Consider the following 20,404-nt stretch of genomic DNA (forward strand, 5'->3'; position numbering starts at 1 on the left):
AATCTACCTCCAAATTCAAGAATTAAGTAATTCACAGATTTACAGCAAAAGAATGTTTGTATTCATTTTATTAGAAGTAATCCATTTTTAAAATTCATTTTCAAAATGCAAGGGATGTAAACCACTAAAATGTTATCTTCTCAAGGAAGTTTTTTCTACCTTCAAGTTCAGAGAAAAATCATGAAATTAAAATATTAGATGGACAAAAATGGATTATAAAACTGTGCTAATGCAGTTTTCACTACATACTCCACAAAGACCAAGAAAATATCAAATTCAAATATCTTATCTTGATAAAATTCCTACATAGTATATATTTTACTAATTATATAGCTCAAGTTCCCACTTTTCTCACACCTTTTTTTAGTATATTCTACATCCTTATTCTACATCAAATACAGTGTATTTGATTTGATAACTTGGTAATCATTTAAAAATGACCCAACTTAAAATAAAAATTATAATCTAGAAATCAGAATCTCCTAAATACCAGGATCTAGGTTAAAACATTAACAGTCTTATTATTCTACTGCTTATATTTCATACCAAACATACCCTTCAAGTAAGATCCTACATTTTGTGGCTGGCTCAGTCGGTTAAGCATCCTACTCTTGATTTCAGCTCAGGCCATGATTTCACAGGTTCGTGAGTTCGAGCCCCACATCAAGCCCCACACTGACAGTGCAGAGCCTGCTTGGGATTCTCTCTTTCCATCTCTCTCTGCCCCTCCCTTGCTCTTGTGTGCATGCTCTCTCTCTAAATAAATAAATAAACTTAAAAAAAAAGAACCTACATCATCATATTTTAACAAAACATTCAAACAATTACACTAAACAGTGGGACATTTAATAACAGATTTAATAACAAATTTCACTAGGTTACAGTGCTCATCTGCATCAAGTGATGTTTTCCCAATCAGCTCATAGAAGGAATACAAAACTAGATTTTGAACAATGTTAATAGCAATATTAATCTTCTTTCCTAAGTCAAAAAATACTTATAACAAAGGTAAAAAACACAAGTACCCTTAAAATAAATAACCAGTAGGGATGTAACTGAAAAAGAAAATAGGGGCGCCTGGGTGGCTCAGTCGGTTAAGCATCCGACTTCAGCTCAGGTAACAATCTCACAGTTCATGAGTTCGAGCCCCGCATAGGGCTCTGTGCTGACAGCTTAGATCCTGGAGCCTGATTCAAATTCTGTGTCTCCCTCTCTCTCTGCTCCTCCCCCGCTCATGCTCTGTCTCTCTCCTTCAAAGATAAATAAAAACATTAAAAAAAAATTTTTTTTAAAAGAAAAAGAAAATAACTTGATTCATCTGAATAGAGCATTAAAGAGAAATTAAGTAATTTGTTCTTGACTCCACAGACACATCTGGGTGTCTGCTTTGGAATACATAAATATACAGCAATTTACTTAAGAAATTCCAAACCTATTTATTTACTTATTTATTTATTTTTAATTTTTGAGCAAGAGAGAACATGTGAGTGGAAGAGAGGGGCAGAGGGAGAGAGAGAATCCCAAGCAGGTCCCACGATCAGCACAGAGCCCAACGTGGGGATCAGTCCCATGACCCTGGGATCATGACCTGAGCTGAAATCAAGAGCTGGATGTTCAACTGATTGAGCCACCCAGGCGCCCTCCACAAAGACTTTTTTAGAATTAGAAATAGCTGAATAAATCCAAAATTGAAAGGGAAAGCACCATTTTTTTTTAAACAAAACTTTCCTATTTAAGTGGTTTAGTTTTTTGGCTGGCTTTTTGGTACCTTTGAAAATTCTTCAGGTTCCTTTAGATCTAATGACCGTGTTGCAAATTCTAGTAGTTCTTCTGAGTTCTCCAAGGCATTATTACATTGACTGAGCTGACTCTAAAAAATAATAAAAATAAATCTTTAAAACAAATTTCCTATTTCCATGAGGATCTTAACTGTATATTGTTATAATGAACTTACAATTTGAATAGCAAAAATTGAACAAAAATATTTTAGAGAAGTGTTAAAGCAACATAATCACTAGTCATATATGTAAGAAATTTTAATTATTTTAATACATTGTACTTAACATCTTTCCAAAATTTATTCAAAATAGCTTAACTGCATACAGATATAGATATACCCATCATTTAAAAACACAAGAGAAAATAAAGCAGTTATAAAAAGTTGGGGTCAAATTCACTTAAAGATTCTTCTCAATCAAGGTAATCAGAAAACTATCAACAATTTAGTTAACTATCAACAATTTAAATTAAAATATCAAAATAATTCATCTGCAGACAACATCCTCTATAAATGAAGACTAAATTTCTTGATAATATTTAACAATTTAAACTAAAGTTTATTAATTAAGTTAAAGGTACATTCAGTTGAGCATAATTTTAATATTCCATTTATCACATTACTCAAATAATACATACTACCATAAATGATAATTTATAGTTTCCAAAATTGGGTAACACAGGAATCACAAATGGAATTGCCAAGATTTCAAAAAGAATAAAGAGGAACAAAAGATGGTAACTGTTACAGTGATGTGCTCTGTTATGGTGATGTATTAATTTCAAGTACCAGTCTTTCTTAGTTCTCTTCCATTCTATCATTTGTGGTCTAAAACTAAGCCCAGTCATGAAAAACTATTGTTAGTGATACCTTTAAACAAAGAAACAAATATATTTCTAAGTTTTTAACATACTCAAGATTTTTCTTCAGAATATTAATATCTATTACTATCTATTCCATATTCAAATCTACTAGGTTTCCCTTAAGATCAGCACTAAAGATAAACTATGGCTAATTTTCTTAGTTTCTGGATGTGTTATATTTTAACTTTGGAAAAATAGAATAGTTTTACCATATTTTGGGTTAAAATAGGTTTTCATGTATTATTCTAAGAACCCAACCACAATCTACTAAAAATACTACTCCTTCTAGGAGTCAAACTCTTATGAGTTCCAAAGAATAATTAACAAACCACCATTTGAAATATGTCAATTGTTGGAGAGCTTTATGAAAGCAAAATCACAGGACAAAATGGTAGCTATAAATGGTCTACACAGGATCACTAGGGCAAACTAAGTTAATATAGCTTTAAAGTAAGAAATAACAAAAAGAATAAGGAATATATCTCAAGGAACCATTAAAAGAATCAAATCTGAGGTCAAAGTTTAAGATAAAATATCTTATTCTAAGAAAACGCTATAAATTTGCTTTCAAGTCAATAGGGAAAGTTAAAAAGAGTACAAAGGAATTCAATTTAAAGAGCAATAATAACTTGCCAGTTATTTAGAGGAATTAATAAAATCTTAATGAAAACAACATACTACCGAGTTTGTGAACCCAAAGGAAAAACAGAGATACTCTACTGTCTCCAACTAAAGAAGGAAATGGCATCAGTAGCCAAGTTGTGATTCTTTTTAATGTTTGTTTTTTAAACTATCCCAATAAACCTTTAATATTTGAATTACCATTAGGCTGATATCACCATAACTTTTCCTTTGAATCATAATACAAAAACATCCTCAAGAATGAACTTCTGTCCACTAAGCTTATATTTCAACAACTCACAGTCTTATTTATAGCGTATTGTCCCCTCAATATCTCTTGATCTCCCCTAGATCACTATTCCTATGAAAAAAAAATTGCCAAAATTTTTGTGGCATTGAGGAACAGCAAGTATTAAGAGTTACAAAGGATAATCAAGTGTAAGATTAAAAAAAAAGAAAAAAAGAAAACAATGGAATCTCTGGAAAAAATGAAGATCTCAAGTGATGATACAGGAAGGGAAAAATTGTCTAACATCCTTGTAGTGACCACTTTGAAACAGTACTTGGAATTCTGCTTCTATTTTCTGCAATGTTCTGAATTCTCCATCGTTATTCAACAGCCAGTGATGAATCTCATAGAATACTTGGCAAAAAAATCAGAGTAAAATCATCCCTTTTAAAAAGAGCCCAAATGTAAATTTAATGGAAGACTTCCATTAATCATCAGCTCAGTTGCAAAAAAAAAAAAAAAAAAAAAAAAAAAAAAAAAAAAAAAAAAAAAAAATTATCATGTAATTAAGATTCACAAAATCCAAAGTAAACAAAGTTCATCTGAGACTATAAGAAAAAGAGTTTAAATAAATTTATGTAACCCAATTTTCTATTAATGGCAATTTAGTCAACAACTAGAAACAGAAACTTAATAGTTTACAAGAGCAATAAATGCAGCTCGTTCTAAGAACAGCACTGTAGATTTTACGTGTACACACATATATCCAGCTCTGTATATGGCTGTCAGAAAATAAGTTCTGAAATTAAAATATCACACTTCTTTTGGAAGTCTTAAAGACATACTTTATTTATTTTTTTATTTTTTTACGTTTATTTATTTTTGAGACAGAGAGAGACAGAGCATGAACAGGGGAGGGGCAGAGACAGAGGGAGACACAGAATCGGAAGCAGGCTCCAGGCTCTGAGCTGTCAGCACAGAGCCCGACGCGGGGCTCGAACTCACGGACCACGAGATCATGACCTGAGCCAAAGTCGGACGCTCAACCGACCAAGCCACCCAGGTGCCCCTTAAAGACATACTTTAAATCAAACTCCACAATGGATAGAAATTACCCCATTCTGAAAATCTCAAACATCTTGAGTTAATAAAGAACTCTTCTTTTTTTTTTTTTAAAGTTTATTTATTTATGTTTAGAGAGAGAGAAAAAAGAGCAAGTGGGGGAGGGGCAGAGAGGGAGAGAGGGAGAGAGGGAGAGAGAATCCCAAGCAGGCTCTGCACTGTCAGCACAGAGTCTGATGTGGAGCTCAATCTCACGAAACCATGAGATCATGACCAGAACCAAAATCAAGACTTGGACACTTAACCGACTGAGCCACCCAGGCACCCCAAAGAATAACACTTCTAAAAATCAAAACCCACATGCCATGACATAAATGATACAGATCTATCCTCCAAATCGGCACTGACTTGGCTTCAAGACAGATTCGAAGACTCTTCCAAACTTTTGAACTTTGATGATCTTAACAACTGACCAACCTCTTAACTGAAATACCCCCTCTTACCTTTATTAATTAAGCTTTTCCTCCCTCAAAGCACTTCAAATCAGTTTCTTTTCTTTTTTAAGTTGATTTATTTATTTTGAGAGACAGCGTGAGCAGGGGAAGGGCAGAGAGAGGAAGGGAGAATCTCAGGAACCATGAGACCATGACCTGAGTTGAAATGGGAGTCAAATGCTTAACTGACTGAGCCACCCAGGCACCCCAAAAATGAAATACTGTACTCTGAAGTAAACTTAATTAAGGAGGCAAAAGACCTATACATTTAATGCTATAAAACTACTGCTGAAAGAAATTAAAGCTGATACAAATAAATGGAAAGATATCCCATGATCTCAATTGGAAGACTTAATATTATTAAAGTGTCTATACCACCCAAATCAATCTACAAATTTAATTCAATCCCTATCAAAATTTCATGGCATCTTTTTTGAAGAAATAGAAAAAAAACATGTTAAAATTCACAAGGAATCCCAAGGGACTCCAAAGTGCCAAACAATCCTGAAAAAGAAGAACCAAGCTGGAGACCTCACTCACACTTTCTGATTTTAAAATTTATTACAAAGCTACAGTAATCAGGACAGTGTGGTACTGGCATAGAGACAGACATATAGACCAGAGCCCATACAGAGCCCAGAAAGGATCCCACACATATGCAGTTAAATGATCTTTGATAAGAGTGTCAAACCACACAATGAGAAAACCACAGGATCTTTTTAGACAAATGGTGCTGGAAAAACTGGATACTCACATGCAAAAGAACGAACTGAGACCCTTACCTAACACTACATACAAAAATTAACTCGAAATGGATTAAAGACCTTAATTAATACAAGCCCCAAAATTATAAAACTGTAAGAGAAAACACAGAGGAAAAGCTTCATGATACTGGGTCTGCAATGAATTCTTGACTATGACACCAAAAGCAAAAAGAGACAAATGGGACTATACCAAATTTAAAAATTTCTCCATAATAAAGGAAATAACACAGTGAAAAGACAACCTACGGGATGGTAGAAAATAATTACAAATCCTACATCTGACAAAGGGTTAATATCCAGAATATATAAAGAACTCCTACAATTCAACAACAAAAAACAACCCAATTAAAAAATGAGCAGGAGGCCTGAATAAACATTTCTCCAAAGAAGACATACAAATGGGCAACAAGTATATGAAAAGATGCTCAACATCATTAATCATTAGAGATGCAAATCAAAGCTACGATGAGATATCATCTCACATACATTAAGATGGTTACTACTGGAGTGCCTGGGTGACTCAGACGGCTAATTATCCAACATCGGCTTAGGTCATGATCTCGCAGTTCATGAGTTTAAGTCCCGCAAAAGGCTCTGTTCTGACAGCTCACAGCCTGGACCTTGCTTCAGAGTCTGTGTTTTCCCCCTTTCTCTACCCCTCCCCTGCTTGCACTCTGTCTCTCTCAAAAAAAATAAAATAAACATTAAAAAAAAATAAAGATGGCTACTACCAAAAAATATTTAAAATATGGATGAATAGGTGATGGTGGTCAAAAGGTACAAATTTCCAGTTATAAAATAAGTCCTGGGAATGTAATGTACAGCACGGTGAATACAATTAATAATATCATATTGCACATTTTGCAACATAGGCCTCAAATTCATGACCCCAAGATCAAGAGCTGCAGGTTCTACCAACTGAGCCAGCCAGGTACCCCTACTGTACTGTATATTTAAACACTACTAAGAGAGTAGATCTTAAAAGTTCTTATCACAAGAAAAAAAAAGTCTGTAACTATGTGTGGTGATGGCTGTCAGCTAGACTTACTGTGGTGGTCATTTTGCAATATGTATAAATAACAAATTATTATATTGTACACATAAAACTAATAAAATGTTATAGGTCACATCTCAATTTAAATAATAATGATAGTAATAATAATAACAATAAAATAGAGGTGCGCCTGGATGGTTCAGTCAGTTAAACATCTGACTCTTGGGGGCGCCTGGGTGGCGCAGTCGGTTAAGCGTCCGACTTCAGCCAGGTCACGATCTCGCGGTCCGCGAGTTCGAGCCCCGCGTCGGGCTTTGGGCTGATGGCTCAGAGCCTGGAGCCTGTTTCTGATTCTGTGTCTCCCTCTCTCTCTGCCCCTCCCCCGTTCATGCTCTGTCTCTCTCTGTCCCAAAAATAAATAAACGTTGAAAACAAAAAAATTAAAAAAAAAAAAAAATAATAATAATAAAAAAAACATCTGACTCTTGATTTCAGGTCATGGTCATGATCTCACGATTCGTGGGATCTTGTCCTGCATTGGGCTCCATTCTGACAGCAAAGTCTACTTGGGATTCTCTCTCTCTGCCCCTCCCCCACTCACCCTCCTTCTTTTTCTCTCTCTCTTTCAAAAATAAATAAAAGCAGTCAAGAAGGTAAATCTTAGGTTTTTAACCACAATTAAGAAAAAACAAGAGGGACGCCTGCCTGGGTGGCTCAGTTGATTAAGCATCTGATTCTTAATTTCACTCAGGCCATGATCTCAGTTTGTGAGTTCAAGCCCCACATCAGGGCTCTGCGCTGACCTCACAGAGACTGCTTCAGATTCTGTGTCTCCCTCTCTCTCAAAATTAAGTGACTTTTTTTTTAATGTTTATTTTTTGTTTTTGAGAGAAAGACAGTGAGCAGGGGAGGGGCAGAGAGAGAGAGACAGAGGATTCAGAGAAGTGGGCTCTAACATAAAAGTAGTTATTCACAGAAATTCACTGATTTTTGCTGTCAAGAAATCAAGTACTAAATAGACTTAAATTATTCATATTTAAATATGCTGTATGATCTCACCTGTAACTCTTGTGATTTACGAGCTTGTTCCTGCTTGATACTGTTAATCATACTTTCTTTCACCTCATCCAAAATAGAATATAAACTATCAAATTCTTCATCTAACTCTGAAAGTATGTTAGAAGAATTTTCCTGTTTAATAAACAAAACAATGATTTTACTGAAGAGCTGTCAAACATTTGAAAATACTTATCAGAGAATACACTCACATTATAAACCATCTCAGCCTAACATCATATAAACAACAAAATCTAATACTTGACATAGGCTTTAAAAACAGGTAAATCCTAGAAGATGGTTGCTAATGCGGAGAGCACTATCTCAGTTACGCTATGAGTTAAGCAACTTTTTATGAACTAGCCTATACCCTCTTCATCTTTTAAAGCAATGTTTCCACAGGACAATGTGAAAGTTTGTTTTAAGATTGCCACCTTTGTCCAGATCTTTGTCAGGTTCCAAGGCAGACCATAAGCCAGTGGTTCTTTGTCGTGCATCAGAATCATCAATGAAGCATTTTAATGAAATATTCCAGAGATTTTGATTCCGTAACTGAGGAGAAGTTTGAGCATACAGGGATGGGACTAATTTTGTGTAAATCTTAAAATCTTTCAGGTTGTCTAAAACAGTGCATTTACATTAAGATATACAGAACTTAAAAGACCAAGCAATTCCTTATTGGATCCTAAGAGATTTATCAAACATTGAATTTTAGGGCTTGAAGCAACCTCAGAAGTCATCTTCTGACTAGAATTTGTAGTCAAACTCCTAAATTTTAGGAATTAAAGTACAGAAAAGTGATTTGCCCAAAGCCACACAAGTAGTTACCAGTGGCAAAATCAATAAAGCATTTCAAGCCTATTAACTTCCCAGAGTTCCTCATCTTCTCATTAAGCAAGACGCTATTTCAACAATAACTTAAAATATCTGTGAAATCTCTAGATAAGCAATATCCACACTTGCAGTAATTATGAGACAGAAGAAATTATCTTAGGCATTTTTCAACTTAGATGAATCATTCCATTAAGAGAATTGGCACCACTTAAGAGACCTAATATGTAACAATCCACTGCAATACCATAAACCAAACTTTGCTTATAATTTTTATAAAAATAAGTTATCATCTCACTAGAGTCTTATCAAAAGTGGTGTTAATCACTTTACTAATTGATTTACAGTGACAAGAACAAGTTGTGGAAAAGAAATGTGCAGTCTGGTAGGCAAAAGACCTAAATCTAATCCCACATTAACCACTCAGTAATCAACATTTGAGTATGTACAGTATGGATTATCTGCCCAAACCTGGGACTGTTTCCTTAAGTATTCATTTTTTTCATTAGGCACTTTACTTTTTAGTTTTATGTTTTACTTTCTTCCAGTTCTATAAGCAGACCTTTTACCATCTACATTTTCCTTCTACTATTTATCATAAAAGAAATGTTTAGCATCCCAGTACTCTGAAGAAATATAATTTGCTCTTAACTGGAATTAGAAAAGACAAATCTATAATGGAAAGGGTCAAAAGTAAGCACTATACTATTCCTTAGCAGCTACAATTCCAGAGTTTTCTTTTTTCCTTACTATTTGACCTTTCCATGGAGAATGTAGGAATAGTAAGGAAAGCATTTTTTTATTTATATGCCATTTAAAAACCCTGCTCTCACCTCCTTTAGTTTATAATCTAGAGTTCATGGAGTATATTTATTTATATTGATTTGGCCCAACAATCATTCACTGTGACATATAACAAAACATTTTTTAAAGAGTCATACCTGAACTCCTTTTAGTGTTTGATTTAGTGTATCAATAAAGTTCTGAATTTCATCATTTTTATTTGCCAGAGTCGAAATGATCCTTTGTAGAGCTTCCTACGATTAAGATAAACAAACAAAAACACATAACATGATATTTTAATGAAAGAATTATAAATCATAACAATTCTCTAAACAAACCATATATAAGAGGAGCAATGTAAAACTTCAAATTGTTAAATTTCCTAAGGCCTGTAATTACAAAAGATGAGATATGTATTTATACTGTTTTAAAACCTCTTATTTCTAGTGTACAACTTAATCACTACCACACCTTTCATACTAAAAATGATCAATATTATTTAATATCAATGGTATTATTTTAGGTCGTAGGGTCATGGCCAAGGAATAGAACCAAATCCTTAAATGCTGCAAAAACAAATGGAACTTTTTAATACAATATTAGGATATGAGGAATAAAAGCAAAGAGGCAGTAAAATTTGACATTTAATTTATAAAAATAAAAAACATATTTTAGAAATATGAAAGCGATAATAAATTTGCAGCTAAAATTGCAACATTCATTGCAGTGTTTATAGATGTCATAAAACCATAATAAATAAGTAATTTTAGTAACAAATACCTCAGACTTTTTGATAATGCTTCCTACTTAAATAAAACATTTGGTTATTTAATCTTTCATACTCTCTAGATCAGGGCTGTACAATAAAATCTTATGCTATGATAAATATGTCCTATACACGTGCTGTCCCATATAGTACTCAATAGCCATATGAAGCTAATGAGCTCTTGAAATGTAGACAGAACTGAGGAACTAAGTTTATCTTTTTTAACTTTAATTATTTTCACTTTTTATAGCTGCATGTGACAAGCACTGTCACACTGGACAGCACAGGTCTAGGTGTTCAGTAACTCTTCATGGGTAGTAACAGCAAACCCAAACAAGGTACTTGTATTCTCAGTAAAAATAAAATGCAAGTACTTTTACTTCATAATCTTTCCAGAAGCACAAGCCTTGTTTCTGTAAGCACCTACAAGTGTAAATATTTTAATAATGCCCTATGAAACTTTGTAATAAAGGTTCTCCTCAAAATATAATCAGATATTGATAAAGGGCTATATATAAAGAGCTCAAGAAATAAACTGATAAAGGGATATTTTATATAAATGTTCATAAAGCATGATAACAGTGAAAAATTAAAAATAATCACAACAGTTATCACTTAATTCTCACAAGAATCCCTGAAATAAGGAGGTATTATAATCATCCCTGAGGCTGCCTAAGGCTCCCTGCTGTATTCACTTACCTATACTATTACTTCCCATCCTCACGGATGGTGTTATTTTAGTATAATAACACAATGAAGTTATGCTATGAAAGAAGATCAACACCAAGAGTTAGCTTTTTATCCTGTTGGTGTTCCTCCCAGAAATGGGTACATACACCAAGATTTGAATACAAAGACAATCAGCAGAGAGGCAGAATGAAGCCAGGACTTGGAGGAGGGGTGGGGACAGGTGTAGGAGTGAGAATGGTAATACAGAGATGTAGAAAATGAGTGCAGAGGACTTAAGGGTTCCAATTATTCATCCCAGATAGGTTCCATATATATTTAAAAACAACACAATGGAAGAGTAAAAATGGTTCTGCACAATCACTGGACTGTGTAGAGTAAGCTTCAATTAAGACTGGTCTCTTTCTGGTAAATGGACTGTACCTGCCTCCCCTTTTATCACCCCTAATGGCAGGGCTAAATCCATACTGTACAGATGACAAAATGGAAGTAACTGTTAGTAAGGTAAATATTATGCTCAGTCTGTCTCCAAAGTCCACGCTGTTTACCACTCTAGAACACCATCTCTCAGTCTAACAAATTTGCCCATCATATGAAATAGCCACACAATAAATTATATATTCTTTTAAAATTTTGGTTTGCTAAAACTCTTCAATGACATATAAAACTGCTAGAATTTCCATAGTAGAGTATCGCTGTTTGAGGTTTATAGCTCTGCCCTCTGCTAAGCATACTCATGAACTTCGAGGTAAAGATTAAGAGTCTTCCAGAAGAGATCTTATCCCATGAAAGGGAGGAGCGAGGATCAATGAATTCAACCCAACAACAAATTTTCATCACCAGGATATATGTGAGTTCAATAAAAACTGAAGGAAATTTCACACAAAAAAACTGTGAAACACTGGTATATATAAAGGCAGACCTAGTTCAGAGCCAAAAAAGAAATCTCCCTAGTACAAAACAGCTTTTCAACTTTTATTTTTTGTCTAAGTATAGTAGTAAAGTCTGTATTTAGGGAATTTTGAAGGAAAAATTCTTGGGAGATAGCTGAAGCATAATGCCCCAGGTAGGTAACCTCTAAGCTCCAAGGATTTTAATGAGAAGCCTCCCTACCTTTCTAAAGCTCCCTGCTACTTACTGAATATAGTCAAAGCCATCTAAATTGTTCTAATTTTTGTTAAGTTTTCAAGCTAAATCCTTTATACTTTTAAGAGTTAACCAACTACTAAAAGTTAATAGACTCTGTTGTCACAGTGATGTTAGAAGGAAGAATACAGCCTTTACCAACCGTAATATTCACTAGAAATATAGTGAGGGCCAAATAGTAGCCACATCAAAAAAAGTAAAACAGGTGAAATTAATTTTAATATTTTACTTAACCAAACTGATCCAAAATATTATTTCAACATGTAATCAAAATTTAATAATTACCGAATTCCTTTTTTCCTTCCTTTTCGGTACTAGATCTTCAAAATGCGACGTGTACTTTATAGTTACAGCACATCTCAATTCAAATTAGTCACATTTCCAGTGCTCGACAACCATATGGAGCTAGAAGCTACCACACTAGACAACACAGCTTTAGAGGCCTAACCCATCCAAATAGCCCATATATTTCTAAGAGTGGGGATAGGGCAGATCTGCCTAATTTGCAATCAATAATAAAAAAACTTAAAAGCTTTCTGAGTTTTTTTCTTGGAATACTACAATTTCTATATATGCTTACCATACGCCAAATTCTTGAATTATATAATACCCGTACGTGAATATAAGCTAAAATGTTACAACCTGTACCAGAATTTCACTATTTCTCAGTTTTTATTTATGTAAATATTACCTTTAGAAATGGAAAAGTAATATTATACTATTACCACTCTCAAAAAAGAATGGGGCATAAGCAGCTCTTTTTTGGGGATCCTTCTAATACCATAACAAGAGTAATACACCCTTCTCTTCTGTAATACTTAAACTGTTCATTGGTGTTGGCTGGAGAAAAACATCCATGGCAATATTGGCATCTGACAAAAACAAAGCTGCACCTGAAGATACCTGACATGTAAGTTATACAAACTCAAAGAATCATCAGGATAATGCCGGGTTTTTTGTGTATGGTACTGCTCCATATCTCCAGGATAATACCCAGTTAATCTTATGGTAAAGACCAAAAAAAAATCTAATGGTAAAGACTATTCCCTTTTAATTTATTAAAAATTCAGCTAATATCAGAAAATGAAAAATGACTTTTCTAAATCTGTATTGGCCCATGAAGTGTTAATAGCAATATTTCTGGAAAGAAATCCTATGATCTGTGTGTTAAAGCTATTCTATATTAATTAGTGGTATTATATATTAATTACCTAAGGCTTTAGAAATATTCTCCCAGAAAGTGGTTGGGAAGGGAGAGTCTTTAAAGGCTGATATAGGGGCGCTTGGGTGGCTCAGTGGGTTAAGTGTCGGGCTTTGGCTCAGGTCATGATCTCACGGTTCATGAGTTCGAGCCCCACATCAGTCTCTGTGCCTGGAGCCTGCTTCAGATTCAGTGTCTCCGCCTCTCTCTTCCCCTCCCCCTGCTTGTACTCTCTCTCTCTCTCTCTCTCTCTCAAAAATAAACATTAAAAAATTATTTTTAAAAAGGGCTGATAAAGTATTTCAGGGAAACATCATCTCATTCTTTGAAGAGGGAATGCTTTATGGCTCACATTTTGCACTTCACTGGGAGTTCTAGTACAGAATGAGAGTCTATCACAGAACTCCTAAAAAAGGGCCTACATCCGGAGAAAGACATCTTACCTTACTGCCAAAGTAGCAAAGACTGAAGTCTGAGATTCTCGGGGGCGGGGTGCAACTCCAATCTCTAGATAGGGAGAGCTTTGGAGCCTTTGCTGTAATATACACCACCGAAATGCTGTAAGAGTAGACAAGCCATCTGTAGAAGGCTTTGGAGCCTCAGCATTTAAGGTGACCTGTACTTTAAACACTACCAAATGCATTAGTAAACATGGCTGCAGAAGAAGCAATCATCCAGATGAATAAGATAACCCAAAGCAACCAATGTGACCTTGGTAATAATCTAATACAGATAAAGTGCTGCCTCTACCCTAAGCTTAGAAGAAAAAAAGAGCAGTAACCTGAAAGTTCTTCAAGGATAGGCTGCTAAAGGGCTCCAGAAGCTCTAAAGCTACCTTTCCTTTAATGTGGAAAGGATGAGCAAATGCAAAAGACTATAATCAAGAACTCACATTTAGTATTCTCCTATAGTGGAAGTTCATCAGGAAGGGCTGAAAAATGAATTATCAAGGGGACCAGGGCTTCGACCATTCTGGTCACCACAATAACAATGACTAGCTAGACTAAGGGTGAAGATGGCATGAAGACAGAAAGAACTAAGGAACTTGGAGCTCAGGAGAACTGGAAAACAAATGACAAGCAACCAAACTATTTAAGATAAGTACTACCACAAATACCGACACTTACAAAAATGAAAGGAATAGGATAACATGAACTGAGTTCTGAAACTTAACCCTAGCTTGTGTATTTGACATGAGGCTAAAGTTTTCTCTAGGTAGCAGGCATCAGAGAAGAGGGGTTATATACAGGGTTAGTGTGTGCCTAATATAAGAGGTATGCAATAGGAGGCTGGCTAAATAGGTACCAAATCCAGTAAAAAAAAATTTAAGTGTTTTCTAAATTTGGCAGGCAACATGCTAGGGCAGAATATCTATGTGTTTTGTATTCAGAAACAGAACGAGAAAAGAATTAAAAGATACCATAATGCTTTGAATTTTCTACCCCACTTTATCCCTCTAGGGCCTCCACAATTAATCAATAGCTTTTATAATGGAGACACAGCAATTGATAAAGAAGTTGAGGAGGAAGCACAAAGCTCCAAACTTCAATGAATTGTGCACAGAGCACCATTAGATACAGAACCTCCCCTCTGAGCTCCAGACTATTTTCATCCAACTGCTTACTGAGAATTCCTACTTGGCTGTCACCCAAGCACTTCAAGATTCAATATATGGGGTACTTGGGTGGCTTGGTCAGTTAAGCATCCGTCGGACTCTTGATTTCAGTTCAGGTCATGATCTCAAGATTGTGAGATCGAGACCCACAACAGGCTCCTGGGCTGAGCGCAGAGCCAGTTTGGGATTCTTTCTCTGGTCCTCCCACACACACGCGCATGCTCCTTCTCTCTCAAAGTAAACATTGAAAAAACACTCAATATGTCATAAAGTCCCCCACAAACCTGAGCCCTCTCTAGTGTTCTATCTTTGCAAATGGTGGTACTAGCTACAAAATCAGAAACCTAGGCCAACATAACATCCTCTCCTCTCATTTGTGTTCTACATGTAGTCAGTAAGTTATGTGGATTTTTACCTCCTAAATAGTTCTGTAATCACCACTACTATCTTAGGACAAGTCAATATCATACCCCAACTTATACTTTTACAAAACTTAACTGGCTTCTGATCCATTCTTTCTCCCCAGTAATCAGTTCTATATACTGTAGGTAGAATAATAGGATAGCATCACTCTTCCCAGATTTCAATGGCTTCCCACCGGTCCTTGGATAAAACTGAAAATCTTTTAATATGACCTATTAAGACGACCTTACATCATCTGTAAAACCCTGCACGATCTTCCCACTGCCTACCTCTCCTGCTTCAACTCACACCAGACTTCCTCTTCCTTGCTATATACCAGCTGCGGTAGCCTGCTATGAGTTTCTCTAACATGCCTTGTTTCCCACCTGGGAGCCCTCACACCTATCAGTCCCTCTGCCTATAAACACTGTTCTAAAACATACACGTGATCTCTATGTTAAAACAAGTTTCAAAAAGGTATAGAATGAGCTTATTGTGATATATATTGCCTCATTTCTTTTATTATCACACCCTGATGATGGAGAGCAAAGACATCTTTCACCTGCTCTGTGGGACTCTATCAATCTGAAAGGATGCCTACAGGGGTCTCAGATTTTACCTCAGATCTTATCCAGTCTCTCATTACTTTCCAAAATAATTACATTTTGCAAGACTTCAGGTGGCCATGACTAAGAGTTCTAGGTGATATAGATCTGAAGATATCACAGTCATGAGATCAAGCCCCACATCGGGCTCTGCACTGTCTCCCTCTCTCTCTCTCTCTCTTTCTCTCTCTCTGTCCTTCCCCATTCATGCTCGTTCTCTCTCTCAAAATACATAAATAAACCTAAAAAAAAGAATGTTAAAAAAGTATATATATATAGGAGGTATATTTCCAAAGGAAGTATGCACAGGCAATCTTAGCCATTATTCTTTGGTCAAGAACCACAATTACCAGACACCAAAACTACTGTATCAGGATTAAGCCTGTCAATTACTTGATTAGGGAAATAGACTAAGGTAAGTGCTATGCTAACAACAACAAAAAAGGGGGTTTTATACAACCCAGCCAAGTACAACTGCAATCATTTCCATGGAATGAATCAAAACTCTGGGATGTACAAGGCATGAGGTACCCTCTTCAAAGGAGCATAACTTAAAGTTATGCTTATCATCACTATAAATCATGTGAAGCCTCTTATGTGGATCCTGAGAAACTTAACAGAAACCCATGGGGGAGGGGAAGAAAAAAAAAAAAAAAGAGGTTAGAGTGGGAGAGAGCCAAAGCATAAGAGACTCTTAAAAACTGAGAACAAACTGAAGGTTGATGGGGGGTGGGAGGGAGGGGAGGGTGGGTGATGGGTATTGAGGAGGGCACCTTTTGGGATGAGCACTGGGTGTTGTATGGAAACCAATTTGACAATAAATTTCATATATTGAAAAAAAAAGAAAACTGAAAAAAATAAATCTTCCAATGGAAAAAAAATATATACATACACACAATATATTTTAGTGAGAATAAAAAAAAAATCATGTGAAGCAAAAGCACAATCAATAGTCTCTGAGCAAAATAATAAATAACACTTCTATACTCTTAAGTGCCTAGCACCATTTTAAGCTCTTTACATATATTAATTCATTTAATCCTCTCAAGAACCCTAAGAAGTAGGACACTATTACTATCACCATTTTCCAATTCAGAAGCTGAGGTATAGAGGTTAAGTAATAGCTTGCCCGGGATCTCAGAGCTAATATGTGGCAGAACCCAGATTCAAATTAAGGCGGTCTCACTCTTGAGTAGGTACTCTTAATTATCACACTGTACTGCCTGAAAGTAAAGATCAGAGGGACATGAAAAGAATACCTAAGGGCACCAAACACACTACGATTTTACTTCAACACTGAAAAAAACTGAAGCTGATCAAAAGCTTGTAACATGTCCCACCCTGCCACATATAAGGGCAACAAAAACAGCTATTCTTACACACAGACATATCATCTTGTAAGTCTGAGAACATGATGACTTTCAACATTTGAAGTGGCAAGGTTCCACTGGTTTTAGCCTAATATATGTGAAGATGACAAATTCAAATGTTGAATCTTAATTTTGCTGCATCCAAAAAAAAACTACCAACTTGGGCTACTTGCTTGGAAACTATTCAGTGTAACAAGCTCCTGAAATTATGATTCAGAACCTTCCTGTTCTTAGAACCAGTGGCAGAAAATCATTATACCCAGGTTTATATGCTAGTCTGAATCTGAGGACCTCAATAACCAAGTAGTCATGAGAACAATTTGATGTAAGAGTTTTCTATCAGCATCTACTCACACCAAGAGAAGATTTCTGATTCAAATTCTACATTAGTTTTCTAGACCATTGAGATACACAAACCTAGAACCACTGCAAATATCACTAGTCGATCTACAATTTAAGAGGGTCAAACTGGGGCGCCTGGGTGGCGCAGTCGGTTAAGCGTCCGACTTCAGCCAGGTCACGATCTCGCGGTCCGTGAGTTCGAGCCCCGTGTCAGGCTCTGGGCTGATGGCTCAGAGCCTGGAGCCTGTTTCCGATTCTGTGTCTCCCTCTCTCTCTGCCCCTCCCCCGTTCATGCTCTGTCTCTCTCTGTCCCAAAAATAAATAAACGTTGAAAAAAAAAAAATTAAAAAAAAAAAAAGAAAAGAAAAAAAAAAATTAAAAAAAAAAAAAAAAAAAAGAGGGTCAAACTAGTATTATGGCCATTTCAGTAGTATTTACTAAGCACTTTCTATGTGCCAGGCCCTGTGCTAAACTGTTAACATGGCATATCTTTCTAATCATCACAATAGGTTTTTAAAAAGTATCAGTGTTTGCATTTTATAGTTGAAGGAAGGTTAAAGGAGTTAAGAAATTTTCTTAGATCACATAGCTATCAAGTGGTAGTCACAATTCAAACCTAGAAGCTGCCTCCCGATCCTATACTTTTACACTACCCTAGGCTGCTTACACTGCCGGGGACGATACAAAACAAGTATAGCATTCCTGCAATCAGAGAAAAGGGATCAATGAAGTCAGGATACAGCATTTCTGGAACATATCCTGATGCCACCAAGAATGATGGCACTTGCATCATGCCACACCATAGACTTCTCCTTTGAATTAGGTAATAAGAGTTGAAATCCAGAAAGTTCTATCCAGCTGGTAGCTAGACAATCAGAATCTTATCAGCTGACCATAGCTCTGCCAACACAAACAAGAGTATTGTGCTCAGAGGTGATGTGAAGAGGTGAAAAAGGAGATTATATATTGTTGAGAAATTCAGGAATCGATCATCACAAATAGCTAACTGATAGAAAGCCATGTCCTCTCTTAACAGCAAAACAGTTAGGAACACTACCTGCTTACAGAGGCAACTGAGGTAATCCAAAGGGGGAAAAATCTAATAAAAGACCTGGTGGAGAATGCTGTCTTTCTGCCCTAAGCCCGACTAGGACAGAAGAGGTACCCCCCCTTACAAAGGATTTGAAGAAATATAGTGGAGTCAGAAGCTAAAGAAGCCTTATCCATGTGCAGTGACCTCTGAATTGGCTGTTCCATTCAATGAAGTCTACAAAGCTCATATTCAGCCAAGGAAACCAGAGGTTCCATCACCTAACTGAGGGGAGGTGCAATGGGAATGAAGATAGGAGCACACCTGGGTACTGCTGGTAGTGGTATAAACTAACAACCCTTCTGAAAAAGAGCAATTTGGCAATACATATCAAAGATTTTTAAAAGTATACACACATTGACTCAATAATTCTATTTCTACAAATTTTTTTTTCCATTTCTAAAAAAATTATTCTAAATAAATAATTAAAGGTATAAGCAGAGACTTGGCTACAAGGATGTTCATTTCAGCGTTACTTATAACACTAGAAGGTTGGGACTAACATAAATATACAACAAAGAGCACTGATTAAAAATCAAATAATACAGCCATACAAAAGAATTCTGAATTGTTAAGTGTTGTAGAATGATATTAACATGGTAAAAGATTCATAATATATTAAGGGACAGGCAAACTACAAAGCAGTATTACCACATCATGATACGTAGTCTTTTTAAGGTTCTATATATGTTTAAATTTTTTTTTTCAACATTTATTTATTTTTGGGACAGAGAGAGACAGAGCATGAACGGGGGAGGGGCAGAGAGAGAGGGAGACACAGAATCGGAAGCAGGCTCCAGGCTCTGAGCCATCAGCCCAGAGCCTGACGCGGGGCTCGAACTCACGGACCGCGAGATCGTGACCTGGCTGAAGTCGGACGCTTAACCGACTGCGCCACCCAGGCGCCCCTCTATATATGTTTAAAAAAAACTGGAACATAATACGTACAAATGTTAAAAGAGGTTATGTCTGGGTGGCAGGATTATGGGTGATTTTCATTTATCTATGTTTCCTATTTCCCTACAATAAGCTTGTGTTACTTATATTTATAAAAGTGCACAGATTGGCTGTGCCAACACTTTATTATAAATTAGTACAAAATTAGCTACCAATCAACACATGTCAATAACTAAGACCAGATTCTGTTAGAACATTGTGGCTGGGAAGAGTGCCAACTGAGGATATAATACATACAAGAAAGATGGAGACAAAATCTACCAACTTGAAAATGTTGCCCACCCTAGGTTGGAGTGGATTATCTATCACCATGGTAAACATTCAATATGTGCTTACTGCATGAATAATCCTGCTTACATTCAGCCAGGCATTGCAAAGAAACATTGTGTGGAAATTTAAAAAAAAAGAAAAAAGAAAAAATCTGCTTCACTATTGACCCTTGAACTGCATGGGTTGGAATGCACAGGTCCACTTATAAACAGAGTTTTTACAGCTCAGTACTGTAAATATATTTTCCCTTTCTTACAATTTTCTTATCATTTTCTTTTCTCTAGCTTACTTTATTGTAAGAATACAGTATATGATACATATACAAAATAGGTGCCAAACAATTGCTTATGTTATCCATAAGGCTTCCGGTTTACTATTTCTATCGACAGCAGGCTATTAGTAGTTATGTTTTGAGGGAATCAAAAGTTATATGCATATTTTCAACTGTTGTGGGGGCATGTTGGTACCCCTAACTCCTG

The 20,404-nt window shown here is 35.8% G+C and overlaps 1 protein-coding gene across 4 annotated transcripts in view; it reads right to left on the reverse strand.

Annotated features, from left to right (window-relative positions):
* Nucleotides 1-20,404, reverse strand: part of FSD1L (fibronectin type III and SPRY domain containing 1 like) — a 79,808-nt gene that overhangs the window by 50,217 nt on the left and 9,187 nt on the right. For all 4 annotated transcript variants that reach the window (XR_007146356.1, XM_047830455.1, XM_047830456.1 and 1 more), the window contains exons 2-4: nucleotides 9,633-9,728; nucleotides 7,864-7,995; nucleotides 1,769-1,870 (exon numbers count right to left, since the gene is read on the reverse strand). Coding sequence is in view for 3 of the 4 variants with exons in the window: in XM_047830455.1 (XP_047686411.1) it covers nucleotides 1,769-1,870; nucleotides 7,864-7,995; nucleotides 9,633-9,728 (330 nt within the window). In the remaining variant the exon portion in view is untranslated. The remainder of the gene's footprint in view (nucleotides 1-1,768; nucleotides 1,871-7,863; nucleotides 7,996-9,632; nucleotides 9,729-20,404) is intronic.

Source organism: Prionailurus viverrinus, chromosome D4, assembly GCF_022837055.1.
Source record: "Prionailurus viverrinus isolate Anna chromosome D4, UM_Priviv_1.0, whole genome shotgun sequence".
In the NCBI taxonomy this organism is placed as follows: Eukaryota; Metazoa; Chordata; class Mammalia; order Carnivora; family Felidae; genus Prionailurus; species Prionailurus viverrinus.